Source organism: Platalea leucorodia (genome assembly GCF_965183815.1).
Source record: "Platalea leucorodia genome assembly, chromosome: W".
Taxonomy (NCBI): domain Eukaryota; kingdom Metazoa; phylum Chordata; class Aves; order Pelecaniformes; family Threskiornithidae; genus Platalea; species Platalea leucorodia.
The window spans coordinates 37,113,197-37,128,445 of record NC_138859.1 but is presented as its reverse complement, the minus strand read 5'-3'; the positions used below and the strand labels follow the sequence as shown (position 1 = coordinate 37,128,445).

General features: G+C 36.7%; 1 protein-coding gene across 1 annotated transcript in view; it reads right to left on the bottom strand.

Annotated features, from left to right (window-relative positions):
• The window catches only part of LOC309601828 (F-BAR domain only protein 2-like), a 108,625-nt gene that overhangs the window by 37,587 nt on the left and 55,789 nt on the right, over positions 1-15,249 (bottom strand). The window contains exons 9-11 of the mRNA XM_082335003.1: positions 12,830-12,874; positions 10,372-10,444; positions 4,255-4,279 (exon numbers count right to left, since the gene is read on the bottom strand). Of these exons, the coding sequence (XP_082191129.1) occupies positions 4,255-4,279; positions 10,372-10,444; positions 12,830-12,874 (143 nt within the window). The remainder of the gene's footprint in view (positions 1-4,254; positions 4,280-10,371; positions 10,445-12,829; positions 12,875-15,249) is intronic.

The following is a 15,249-nucleotide window of genomic DNA, read 5'->3' as shown; positions in this document are numbered from 1 at the left end:
GATGGACTTCCTTGGAAGAAGGTTTCACATTCTCAGAGGTTCTATCAAGCAATTAAACATATAACTATAAAAACCACAGAGTTTTCCCTGTGTTTGCAGATGTAATACAGCACATTATTGATTAAGGTATTATATAGTTTTAAATATACATAAAAAATTTAGGGTTTATAACTCTGCCTTTGCATTAGTATGTTCTACAAACTTTCTGGGGTGAATAATTTTTTAAAGAAATAAAACATAAGGACATAATAAATAACGAAGTAAAACTGCCTATACAAAAAGCATGAGGACTGAGCATTCTATTCCCAAAACTTATTTTTAGAGTTTCAGTCAATACTTTGACTCAGTTTCCTTGCTCTGTCCCATCTGGCATCCAAAAAGCAATGGAAGAAGCCATACCATAACCATGTCATTGGTTCCTCTGAGGTACATACAAAGGACAAGAGAGGAACATATGGAGCATACTGCAGTCTAGCTACTTCATTTGGCCCTTCCTCAGCAACATTAGCACTGCTCACAGGTTGGTCAATGGGTCAAGAAGCAAAGAACCTTAACTGCACTTCAGTTTGATTTCTGCCCATTTTCTCTTCTTCCGGGATATCTACAGTGGTTATGAGAGCTCCTTATCAAGTTTTCCTCAGAGTATGCTTCAAGATACCACTGAGCTGAACTGCTCACTGTTTCTTTTTTTGCCAGATGAACTTTCTACCATTTTACTGAACTGGACTGACTTCCTGTACATCCAGACGAGGATCAAAGCGAACTCAAAGTAAGCAGTTGAAACTCATAACCTGAACAGGAGAAAAAAGAGCCTCTCCGCTTTTGACATATTTGATACTTGACTCAAGTATATCCTTAGGTTAAGACAGAGGTATAACATATTCTCAGTTTCCTCTCCTTAGGGTGCCTATTAACCCAAAAGACACAAAAACAAAGAGCAGCCAGTCACTTTCTTCCATTGCCAGATCTGCAGAAAGAAAATCAGGCATTCAAAGTGCTCCTGCTGTCTTGTATTGTGACTACAAAGCCTCGTACCCTGTATCAATGGCAGCTATTCAAAATATATCAGAACATTACAATATGTAAATAAAAAAAAAATATTTAATTTAACTAAAGGTTACACTTGTGTTCCACAAATCAGAGTTTGAAAGTTCCAAATTCAATCAGTCCCTAGCAATAAAAATGGTGTATAATTCTATATAACCTTAATTATGCTACACTCATATGTAAAGAGGTTAATGAAAAGTTTTGGATGCCTTGATATATTTGCATTCCTGTTTCCTATGAAAAAAGGTTCAGCATTATTTTCTGTGCATCTGTGGCTCCCTTTTTAATTACTTTTGAACTTACTGGACAATTTTAAATTGATTTGACAGACAGAACAGAGGACTCAAAGATAACAACATTACTACAGTCTTCATGAAAATAGGCAATCAAGTAGAAGAGAGATCTGCAAGTATTCCAACCAAGGGAAGGGCTGCAATCCAAACTCAGATCTTACTGGACACAAGTGGAACCTTGTAAATGCTTCCCCAGAAGAAAAGTTTCTACTAGAGCTCATATCTTCCTATAGACCATCCCTAGAGACATGGCAAACCCATGGGATACAAGACAATTAGTTCTGCCCATAGAGCAATTTGCTAGGCAATAAACGCACACAGAGCCAAACTTCAGTTGCTATCTCTTTCTAGTGTACACACAGTTAACTTTCTGTTTTTCTTAATTATCAAGGCTTAACTTAATGGAAGTTACATATGAAGATAGACATATAACAGCACAGGAATTTTGAATCTCATGACATAGTTATCTATATTTAAACAGAGACTGCTTATTGAAGAGGTCAATCTTTTTAGCAAATACCAGTTCTCAGTTCACAGCTGCCTGAACATAAGCAGATAGCTTGCCAAAGATAAATTTGAGAACTTCCATTTTGGTACAAAAGACATTTCTTAGGACCATCTCACTGCTTTGTTTTCTGAAAACAGAGAATACAAGTTAGAACACACTGCATTATACATTTTGGACTAGTGAGAAGGCCCTAATGGTATTGGCTACATACTGTATGTTGAAAGAGCCACAATATCGCATAGAACTGGTAGATAAAGTATTTAATTCAGTTCTTACCAAATCCTTAATTTCTAAAGTTTCAATATATTTACCTCAGTGCCAGTGCTTATAGCTATAAATAATTGTAGAGTGGTTTTCTCTTACATTCCTTTCATACAAGAGAACAACAATTAAAATTCTTGACAAATAAACAAAAGGCACATTTTCAAAAAAAATCATGTTAATAATATAAAAGCCAGACGTAGAGATTTTCTGTGAGTGACCAAAGCTGACCAAAATCATAATGGGGACAACTTAAATAATTTGAATTTTCTGAGGGCTGGTTCTCAGTATTTTCTAGCAATCAAACAAAAATGACAGTCGCTTTAATTTTTTTTTTTTCAATAATACTTTTCCGAGTTCAATTTCTTGAAATGTGCAATTTATTGTAAAGATGCATACAAAACAAATCCTCATAGAGATAAAAATATGGATGGCTATAACTATTTAGATCAAGTTTGAAAAATGAAACAGAAAGGAAATCTTAAAGTAAAAGACAAGAAAAATGAAAAACATTTGAAATGGGACCTTCTAGAAGAGGATGCCAGCCTTAAAATGTAAAAGCACTCTGGGGTGCTTATTTGTAAGGGGTGAAATTAATCTCATCTATGGTATGCTGCATCATTTTCCATGAGAAGGACAGTAATAGCTTCTGCTATTAAAGCATTCAACCATTCAGAATAATACTGTTGCTTGTGAAAAGCAGGAAGAAATGATAGACCACATTTTAAATTCCAAATGCATTCATAAAACATTGGGCATAAAAAAAGAGAATGCAACAAAAGTATTAGTTTTGTTGTTAGACACTATGAAAGTTAGGTCTTTTTTTTTTAACCATATATAAATTACATCTAGACAGAACAATTAAATGATCATATGGTGTGCCTCATGCAGCCAGAATGTCAAACACATTTACAGTTGAATTTGTTGAATTATTTTTTTTTTACTGTAGAAACCAAAATAAGCAAGGAAGAAAATAAACACTGCACATCAAACCCAGTTGTGTTTCACTCCAATGACTCAACGTGAACTGTCAAAAGACATTATTTCCATGAAAAATCTCATAATTATAGGGATGATCCTAAAGTTACTTTACTTTAAACGTACCCAAGAAATGTGCTCTAAATCAAGATGACTGTACAGGATAAAATAACTGTCTCAAATGATGCTTATAAGGCTGTTCATGCACATATAGTTCTATTATGTGGCAAAACTTAGTTTTCCTTATTTAAAAGAATAGTTCTACTAGATTTTTTTAAACCAAGTTTCTCAAAATAAGTTTTAATATTAGGTACTAAAACTCCCAGATATTAAATGCAAAGAAGAAAATCCACAAAACAGGTGAGCTTGGAAACTTAAATTGTTTAATATAATTGCCATCTAAATAAATGAACTGAAAACCAAATCAGTCTACATAAAGTCACTTAAATCATTCTGTAAATTATTCCCTACTATAGCTACAGGGAGCTGCAATCTCCATTACATATAATTCAAGACAACATACATGTTTAAATAAAAAGAAAATGCTCAAATAAGGAAATAAAAAAACATTAACATACCAATTTCATTTGCAACTGTCACTTATTTGAATTTAATAAATAAAATTGTAAGACACATCACAGATCACACTGAGAGCAATGAAAAACAAACCATGAATAAAGTGCATTGAGATACTACATTAAAAGCCATATTTTAAAAAGTATATTCCTACACACTATTGCCAACGATCATGCAGAACCCCATTATTATTAGAAGGGTTCTCCAAAGAGACAGTAGTAAGCAGAGGAACATGATGATGCAAAGTTGGGTCCTCTGAACCTTTTTCTTACTTAGAATCTATTAGTCAAGCAATTTAAACTATTAACTTGCAAAACAAAATAGCAAATAATTGCAGTAAAAACACCTCGTTTAAAACCTAAGATTGTTAGGAAATATAAATGTATTACTGATGCATATTTGCATATACTGCTAAAGTTTATGTTCTGAGCAAAATTAACACTATTAACACTTCAACTATGTTATCAAAATATTAAATCCTCTATCACATAAATAATACATTGCAGGTACTGTATATAAGTCAAGTTTCATCAGATTTTAGTGCTTGACAATGTTAGCATATGCATTTGTGTTGAAAATAAGTCTACTTACAACTGAGTCTGTATCTGGACACTCCCTATTAAAAAAAAAAGAAAGAAAATATACCATTATAGAATGCACAAATGATTTTATTCATACAGTTCTGGTACTTCCTTTAATATTTTCAATTAATTTGAAACATTGCATGTGACCCATTTGCCTCTCAAACTCTGTTAAAATTTTCGTTATAAATAATCCACATTCAACTGAATGAGATTTAAATAAAAGAAGCTGAAAGTTTATGCTAAAAACACTGCAGAAGAAAAATTCATAGTAAATGGTGAAAAACCAAACTCACATTCACAGTGAAAAAAAAAATTAAAAAAAATCAGTGGAAGTCTGGAGTATCACGCTGTATTTTGGATGAATATACTTTAAGAGTCAGGTCTCTATGGATGATGTGCATAATAAATAAAAGTCACCAATCCTAATGAAATAGTCCACACGCAATTGCAAAACATTTTGGACAATAACCAGTTCTTAAAGCAATTAAGACTATTCTTAAAGGAATTCAGAGCTTCTCTCTTTTGGAATTTCATTCTTAGTTTGAGTTCATCAAGCACAGTTGCAGTCAAGCACCAGAAGATGCTGGAAAAAATAATAGAATACCCTGTTAAGACACACGTTAAAAAAAAAAAAAAAAAGTTGTCAGCAGAAAGGCAGTGATTGCAAGCACGTTATTCACAAGTGTTATATTTTTCTGTTATAACTTGGATTTAAGGAGTAATATTTTAAAAAATTAATCACACTGAATCTCTCTCACTGATGCATGCAAAAAGCAGAAGCAATTACATTTACAGTATGTGGAAATACTTGAGTAGCATACAGGTCCTCTCTAATATGCACCCTGACAAATAATGCCATAAATGCCAGTGTAACTGTTTTACAGTGTAACAGTACAGTGTTTAACAGTGTAACAGTTTTTATATAGTCAAACTGAACATCTTAAATGTGTACTTATTAAAAAAAGAGAAAAAAATCAAATTTGTAGCAAACTAAATCATCTTTTCTGAAAGGCTAAACGGGTTAAATGTAAAAACTACAGTGTGTTTAAAAACAGATATGAAAATTTGCTAACATGGAAGCATTAATACGGAATTCAGTACAGGCTGTTAAGGAACTGACAGTGATATGAAGGATCCTGTCTCCTCTGAAAGGCCAGCCCTACACAAAAGAAAACACGTGACCAAGTTTCTAATTGACTTACATCTTATCTCCCTCTGCTGGCTAAGCTGAATTCACAGCAATAGAAACAGCTATTTTAAAAGTTATTTTACAGAACAAAGAGACAACATATTAGATTTCTCTCAAAAGGTATAACAAACAGATGTTCATAGAATCATAGAATCACAGAATCGTTAAGGTTGGAAAAGACCCTTAAGATCATCGAGTCCAACCGTTAACCTAGCACTGCCAAGTCCATCTATACCATGTCCTCGAGCACCACATCAATCCGTTCTTTAAATACCTCCAGGGATGGAGACTCAACCACTTCCCTGGGCAGCCTGTTCCAATGCTTGACCACCCTTTTGGTGAAGAAGTTTTTCCTAATATCTAACCTAAATCTCCCCTGGCGCAGCTTGAGGCCATTTCCTCTCGTCCTATCACTCGTTACTAGGGAGAAGAGACCAACACCCACCTCGCTACAACCTCCTTTCAGGTAGTTGTAGAGAGCAATAAGGTCTCCCCTCAGCCTCCTCTTCTCCAGGCTAAACAACCCCAGCTCCCTCAGCCACTCCTCATAAGACTTGTGCTCCAGACCCTTCACCAGCTTCATTGCCCTCCTCTGGACACGCTCCAGCACCTTGATGTCCTTCCTGGAGTGAGGGGCCCAAAAATGAACACAGTACTCAAGGTGCGGCCTCACCAGTGCCGAGTACAGGGGCACTATCACCTCCCTGGGCCTGCTGGTCACAATATTCTTGATACAGGCCAGGGTGCAATTGGCCTTCTTGGCCACCTGAGCACACTGCTGGCTCATGTTCAGGCAGCTGTCAACCAACACCCCCAGGTCCTTTTCTGCCAGGCAGCTCTCCAGCCACTCTTCCCCAAGCCTGCAGCATTGCATGGGGTTGTTGTGACCCAAGTGCAGGACCCGGCACTTAGCCTTGCTGAATCTCATACAGTTGGCCCCGGCCCAATGATCCAGCCTGTCCAGGTCCCTCTGTAGGGCCTTCCTACCCTCCAGCAGATCAACACTTCCACCCAGCTTGGTGTCATCTGCAAACTTACTGAGGGTGCACTCGATCCCCTCATCCAGATCATCAGTGAAGATGTTGAACAGGACCGGCCCCAGTACAGAGCCCTGGGGAACAGCACTCGTGACCGGCCGCCAACTGGATTTGACTCCATTCACCACCACTCTCTGGGCTCAGCCGTCCAGCCAGTTTTTAACCCAGCGCAGAGTGCACCCATCCAAGCCGTGAGCAGCCAGCTTCTCCAGGGGAATGCTGTGGGAGACAGTGTCAAAGGCCTTACTAAAGTCCAGGTAGACAACATCCACAGCCTTCCCCTCATCCACTAAGCGGGTCACCTTGTCATAGAAGGAGACCAGGTTATGTTATGACATCTGCTTTTAAAAAGCATCTGTACTCAAACAAGACAGCCTGAAGTCCATAAAAGTTAAGAAATGTGAAGGATTTGAGGCAAACTACAATGAAAGCAATTCAGCCCATAATGAAGATTTTCAAAATTAGCGAGCTAATAGATCTCAAAAAGTAATGGCAGATCTAGTATCATTCAGAAGATTGACAGGACCTCACAGGATCCATTCTCAAGATACAAAGCAAAACTCAATAGTCTGCAAATGCTGGTGAAGTGGAAAATGAGGACATCAGGTTTTAGATGGATGTGCTTTTACATTGCTAGGTGCATGATCTTTCTTTTAAGATTAAAGGACAAGGTCATGCTTCTACTATAAGGTAACATTTCAGCAAATGGGGACTCTGTAAGGGAATTTGAGGACTGTAGCTAAAAACTAAAACAACCAAATCATGCAAAGCAGTGATTAGAAAAAGAAGTGAAATCCTTGACTGAACCTGTATAGCAATATGTAATAGAATACATTGTGTATGGTATTTCCCTGTGTAAAACCATTACTAGATACAATATCCAGTTTAGATATCAAAACTTTAAAAACCTGTATTGATAAACCAAAAAGCCTACAAAACATGAGAGTTTTTCTAGGTGTGGAAAGCCTGCCCTACACAAACTAAACAAGCTTACAGCCTAATTTAACAGAAGATTAAGAAAGGACTTGACCTTTATGTGCAGAGAAGTTTCTGATGATATGGAGTTCTATCATGTACAGCCTATAACAAGATCATCAGCTAAAGATGAAATCAGACAAAATTTAGACTAGCATAAAATTTTTTAAAGAGGTCATAAATAACTATTATAATATTTTACTTAAGCACATAATGGATCCTCTATTATTTGAAAACCCTACATTAAAATGTGATGTTCTAGTTCATTTAGAAGTTATGAATTAATGCAAGAATCTCTGTAAAAGCCAATGGCATGTGTTACATAGGAGGTCAATATCATGCAGTCATACTTCATTCTTTCTGACCTCAGGATCTATTAATTTTTGTATTGTGTATAAATATAGAAACAAATAATATAATATAAATCAAGTTTCAGTCCAACTTGTCGAAAGCAAGTCAAATTATTTTCCCATTTCAGAGTGGCTGCGCTGATTTATATTTTCTGATTACATCATTGTGCCATGAAAAACAAAATTTCTTCTACAAAGAGAAATCCGTATTATCTTTCAATATTAAATAAAATGTCTTTGGGAAAAGACAGCATTTAGAAAAGTATTCAGATCCAGTGGACAAGCATACAAAGGTACAAAGCATTTCACATGGTACAGAAGCCAGTTTTCAGCCCTCAGTGCCTGAGAAAATTTTCTTTCTGTTACAGGTCAAGGAAAAACATGATCTCTGAGTAAGGATACATTGAGTGATACACCTGGGAAGAGCTAATTTGGAGCTTCCTGGCCTTTACTGTCTCCAGAAAACTACTATTAAGAGCCCTGAATCTTTGCTGGGGCCAGATTACATTTCATCATCTGCCAAAGAATGGATGGAAGGAGATGCCTGGCTTGCAAGCAGGCAAATAACATGACATGAGATTAGCCTGAGTAATAACCCATGTGGTGGCAAAATCTTTTTTTTTGTTGGACAAGAAAAGCTGACAGCTACAGAACTCAATCATACAACAGTACTCAATACTATCAAAATCACTACTTCGCAATGAAGTAAATGCAAGAAACAAAAGGCAAATGATCAAACATATACTTTTTTGCAGCTATTTGATACTGCAACGGTTGTGCATCACAAAAAAAAAAGTGTAGCAAATAACTTTCCAGAGAGAATGGATTACTTTTTAAAAGGGGACTAAAAGTATTTAAAATACTAATACATCAAATATTTATAACATTTTAATTTAAATATTTTAAATCATCATCATCATAAAAAATAATTCTTTGAAACAGAATAGTCTTCTCAGATTACTGCTCACCAAAATCATGCTATATACAACATTTCTCTCACCATTTACTTCACCATAATTAAGTACAGAAGAGAGGATGGGGGAAAGATTAGATCGTAGAAAGAACAGAAATAGAGAGGAATGACTTCAAAAAATAACACCTTGGAGCCCTAATGGCATCATGACAGAAAGAAGAAAAAGTATTGTTTAGAAGCATATCACTATTAAAATCAAATGCCAAAAGAAAAATAGCTTTAAGGAAATTTGTATGTGCAAATAATTAGCATCTGCAGATCTCAGGTCATTAATTTCTGTCATGGTTTAACCCCAGCCAGCAACTAAGCACCGCATAGCCGCTCGCTCACTCCCCCCTCCCCGGTGGGATGGGGGAGAGAATCGGAAGAGTAAAAGTGAGAAAACTCGTGGGTTGAGATAAAGACAGTTTAATAATTGAAATAAAGTAAAATAGTAGTAGTAGTAGTAATAATAATAATAAGATACAAAGAAAGTGATGCACGATGCAATTGCTCACCACCCACTGACCAATGCCCAGCATGTCCCCAAGCAGCAGTCACTGCCCCTGGCCAACTCCCCCCAGTTTATATACTGAGCATGACGCCATACGGTATGGAATAGCCCCTTGGCCAGTCTGGGTCAGCTGCCCTGGCTGTGCCCCCTCCCAGCTTCTTGTGCACCTGGCAGAGCATGGGAAGCTGAAAAGTCCTTGACTAGTGTAAGCACTGCTTAGCAACAACTAAAACATCAGTGTGTGATCAACATTATTCTCATCCTAAATCCAAAACACAGGACTATACCAGCTACTAGGAAGAAAAATCAACTCTATCCCAGCCGAAACCAGGAAAATTTTTCAGCACTATATTAAAAAACCAAGGCTGGTTAAAAAAAATTTAATTTACAAAAGAATATATACAGATGTTGCCACTGATAATATTTCTATATTGCTAAGTTTCTGTTAAATTGAAAGCAATTTTCTGTTAAATCAAATACTTCTACTGAGAAAACACATCTAGAAATTATGAACAAAATACATTGAAATATAGTAATCATAATTACTAATACATAGAATGCTGCCGATCCATCTAAGACAGAGACCGTGCAGTGAATATGACAAAGGGTATAGCTGGGACATCAATAATGAGTTAGAATGATGGTCTTTCAGAAATGAATGTGCACATGATTTACTGAAAAAAATTCAAAAATTTTTCTGTCCTTCTATACAGTATACAAAAGTTTTTCTAACAAAAGAATAACTGAAGCTTCAGTTCTGCAAACACAGACATACAGTACTTTTTCCACATACAGAGCTACTATTTTGTTAGGAGTACAAATGAGAATCACATTATCTACAATGTTCAGATGTAGAACAAAGGAGAACTACGTACCTATGCAGAGGAAAGAATGAAACGTGAGTAGACTACTATGAATACATTTATATTATTTCATTAAAATACTTAGTTCCAAAAATCTTAAATAGCTGTGATGTTTTCATATTCATAGCATTCCTCTAAACTTCTGTTATAAACCCATTTTTTTGTTAAACATCAGCTAATGTTTATCTCCATAAATTTACTAGTTTTCATACAAGACAAGGCTTCAAGCTGGAAATATACTTACACAGACTCATTATCTTTTTCTTTTTTCATTATTCCTGATAAACCAAAAGGCTTCCTCTTCCGTGGTTTTATCCCTATGGAACAAACACTTTTCATTTAAAGATCAAAGAGATGAGTATATATTTAGCAATGATGTCAAACACTGGTGCATACCAATGCCAATACCTTTCAAATGTTGCCATAACAAGTGATACAAAAATCTAATAGTGGAGGCAGGTATGGAGCCAAACTAAGGGAACACAAGAACAAACTAAAGGAACATTATTCCAATATGTTGTTCAGCAACACAATGTGCTGTTTTGGCTGGGATAGAGTTAAATCTTCACAGTAGCTAGTATGGAGCTATGTTTTGGATTTGTGCTGGAAACAGTGTTGATAACACAGGGATGTTTTAGTTACTGCTGAGCAGTGCTTACACAGAGTCAAGGCCTTTTCTGCTTCTCACACCACCCCACCACCGAGCAGGCTGGGGGTGCACAAGAAATTGGGAGGGGACACAGCTGGGACAGCTGACCCCAACTGACCAAAGGGATATCCCAGACCATATGACGTCATGCTCAGCAATAAAAGCTGGGGGAAGAAGAAGGAAGGGGGGATGTTTGGAGTGATGGCGTTTGTCTTCCCAAGTAACCGTTATGCGTGATGGAGCCCTGGTTTCCTGGAGATGGCTGAACACCTGCCTGCCAATGGGAAGTAGTGAATGGATTCCTTGTTTTGCTTTGCTTGCATGCGCGGCTTTTGCTTTCCCTATTAAACTGTCTTTTATCTCAACCCATGAGTTTTCTCCCTTTTACTCTTCCAATTCTCTTCCCCCATCCTACAGCGAGTGGCTGTGTGGTGCTTAGCTGCCTACCAGGGTTAAACCATATCAGCTTCATACAAAAAAAAAATTAAAATATGGTTCAAGCAACACATTAATAACATAAGTCTTTATAAAACTGATCTGCATTGTACATCCAACTCTCCAAGCTGGGTATGCTAGACTGTCACTTATTTTATAGGAGATGGGTACACTGCCAGTTTCTGCTCACAGAAACTCAACAGGAGCTATTGCTCCAGCTGATCCTGAATAGCCAATGCACTTGGATCAGAAACTGAACCCTGTCTCTCTCAGCTACTGCAGTTCAACACCCTGTTCTTATTTCCCTGCATGTTCCCGGTAGCTGCAAGCCCCCGTCTCTCCTAAAAAGTAGGATCTTGTTCCTGTAAAAACAAGAACATCTCTTGGCTTCCCAGCTGATGCCAAGTTCATGATTTCCCAGTGCTGTAGCCAGCTCTAATGCTGGCTCCCACCGAGTCTGGAACCATGCCTCCCCTGTCTTCCCTGTTTTTAGCACTGGATATATATAGCTTTAGTACAGAAAAAAAGTTTGCTTTCATACCCATTTAATGTACTAAAATTAAAGTACATTTAAATATTCCATCAGACACTGTCATGTCTGCTTCTCTCCCCAATTTTTGCTGAATCAAAGTAGACTGCCAAGCTTTAAACAAAATGACCGAGTGCAAGCATCTGATCCAACTAGTCTACAGTTTTGTTTTGATGTAAGATACTACCTACAGGAAGCTTTTGAGCAAAATGGTGGAAATAATTTGGTTTCCAAAATTTAACAACTGACAATTCGAGCACATCATTAAAAAAACCCACTGTATTCCCCTTTACAGAAATACATTACATAGCACATAAGGAATCTCTTCACTTTTAGAAATTTTCAGGGTCAAATAACTCAAAACTTCTCACAAATCAAGTAGCTATATACTCAGCCATATCTTATATTTTAATAGAGACAGAAATTGCTCCAAAATTATTTTAAATGCTAGTCTGGGATTTATTTCCTTTCTGTGCTTTATCCAGCCCAAAACAATGACAAATGGATTATGAGAGTAGTTTCTAAACATGGATCTTCTCTGCTTCAGTCAAAAAAGATTTTAAGTCTCAGCTGCAATCTTGGCAACTTAAAAGTTGATGGCTGCTATAGCTATACTGTCAACTCCTCTGTCCCAAAAGTAAATATATAGCTTATATAGTTCTTAACCACTTAAAACAATCCCCTAAGCAAAATAAGCTACACCAACAAAGGAAGGCTTTGCGACCATAACACTGCATTAAAATTGCTATAACTAACATGGCAACAATGGAAAGAGCCAGGGCCATGTTTTGACACTTGTAAATTAAGTTAAACAGTCATAAGTGAACCAAATCCAAACCTCTGCAAAGACAGGGTCTTAGCCAAAATATATTTATAAGAAACATTAAAATTCTCTGACCATCATGCATTAGGCTTATAAAGTATTGTAGGTCTCATTTTCATAGAAGTTTGTTTCTCAGAAGAAAAACAGCTTTTTGGTCTATTGGAATACTTTAAAGTTATACAAATTCACATGTGAATATCCTTCTCTCCTCAGTTTCAGGTCCTATCCACAGGATTGTTAGGTAAATAACTGCTACAACAACTCACCTTCAGCTGCGCTGGATGTGTTACATTCTTCAAATTCAATAGGGCCTTAAAGAAATGACAATTAAGATAAACATTAGGTTAAATTTAATCTCAAATGAAGGCCAAACCCTAAGATAGTTTAACAACTATTAATATTTCCTGAAAATACTAAGTAATCTAATTAAAAATTTAGGTGGTAACTGAAAACCACAATTACTTTGCCAATGGTCAAACAGATTGCAAAATCATACATGTACAGCAAATCATTAAATATTTTCACTCTGTCATACTGAAAAATTAAAATACTAGTGCACACTGTCTAAATACAATTTAATTGCCTATGTTATTACAACCACATGAAACATTTCTAATTTGTTTACTCTTCTCATTCAAAATTGCATCTATAATATAGTATCAGTGTAAGGCTTTCGATTTATCTTCTTGTAACGAACAAGAGCTATGTAAAGAAAAATCAAAAAGGAAAAAAACATAGCTATAGCCCTAATTTTGAGATTCACACTTTTTCTAACTCTGTATTGTTAGTTCCTCTGTTTCCTCTTCATAGCCAATTACCTGGACAGTTAAAAGTGATGTGCAGAATCTTAAACATAGCAATAAAGAAGATAAAAAGCTTTTAAAAAATCATTAAGAGTAAACAGGACAAAAAAGCAGAGAGCACTGGTTAAGTGCTGTATCTAAATAAATTCATTATTATGGCTTCCTGTTATAGTTGTGTGACGGATGCACTCGACTCCTTAACCAAACTAGCGATGGTTTGGTATAGGCTCCAAAGGAGGTAAAGGCCTGAGCTGTAGCCAGGCCGTGAACTCCTCTAGTTCCAATCTGTTCTCTGAAAACCCACAAAGGAGCAGAGTGACACAGTGAGCATTGATGCATATGAGCTTGGAACACCGATCATGCGATTGACACATGAATAGCAGGTGGCTTTTCCAAGACTCATTTATCAAGGAACAAAGAAAGTTGTGGGTACAAGGAGTCTCCTGCATACCTTTTCCATCGCATGTAATTTGACTACGAGCCAACCATTTTATTCCATAAATATGACAGCCTAAGCAAGCCGCCTTTGAGCTCTCCCTGCTAGGCAGCATGGCTGCATGGCGGTGATCCCCCCTTGAGCTGGGACACCTCTCAAGGTTGCTCCTCGAGGCAGAGAGTCCTCTTACCAACTGCAGGTCTTTGGTAAGCAACCAATATCATGCATAACCTTGTATTATAGTGCACTAAGATCTTGTCTTGGTAACTTTGATTCATTGTTATATCCTTTGTGCAGTACAGTTATAGAGTGAACCTTGCCAACTTTGTTAAGTTGCACTTTTACAACATCATATTTCAATAAAACCACTTTTGCTAATACCTTTGACAGTGGTTCTTTAAGTGGTCTAAATCACCCATTCGTGACAAACTGGTGTAGTCAGCAGAATCCTAAATCAGGATTCACGACAAGTTGACACAGTCAGTTATCATTGCAAAGGGCAGTCCTAACCCTCATTCTTTCAATCTGGCTAGGTCTAGAATTTATTTAACCCTGCTGTGAGCCATTTTAGGGAGCAAACTTGCAGAAAAACAGTGATTTTCCATAAGACCTTGTTCAGGAAGTTAAAATGGCAGAATCACACCAGCACTTGTGCAAGCGCAAAGAAAGCAGAGAGCACGTGCAAACAGGCACCATTACTTTCAGCCCCTACTAAGAATTAGCCCCTTGGCCCGTATTTGAAACGGTAACTTGCAACTGAACCAACAAAAGTAAAAACAAAAAGTTTAGCATGTTAGCGCTGTGACACAGGGGTTACTACTTATCTTTCTGTAATCATTTTGAGGGAGTATACACAAGTTTATATATACACACATTAAAGATAAGACAGAGGAAAAAAAACCACAAAACTGTTCCCAATTCTATACTCTAAGGTAGCCAAATTCCCCCTCCCCATTGCACCTTATGCAACTACTTCAAGTGAGAGATTGAAATCTTGAAAATTTCAATGACAAGCAACTGGAAGTAAATAGATTGTGGAAACCTCAAATACAGAAACTACTTTCACTCCTGCCCCAAAAACCAAGAGCTGTGCAATTTTCAGGGTGTTTTCACATAAAATAAAAGGTGTACTTGCAAGCATTTTCCAGTGTTTTCACTTGTACTCTTTTCAAAATGAATATGTCATACTCTTAGTCTTAAAATAAGTAGCTGATATAAACAGATCTTAGATACAAGAAACATGGAGACTACAAGCTTCAGTTTGTTTTTAAATAGTACAACATAGCAAATCATTGTGCTGCAATTAGAGATGCCACAATGAAAGTACAAAATAATTTATCTGTGAATTACACAACTGGGATTAACTGCATGTATCAAATACAAATTAAGTACCTCAAATGGTTCTATTTGCAATGTAACCCCCAACATGTATATTTAACTCTTGCAG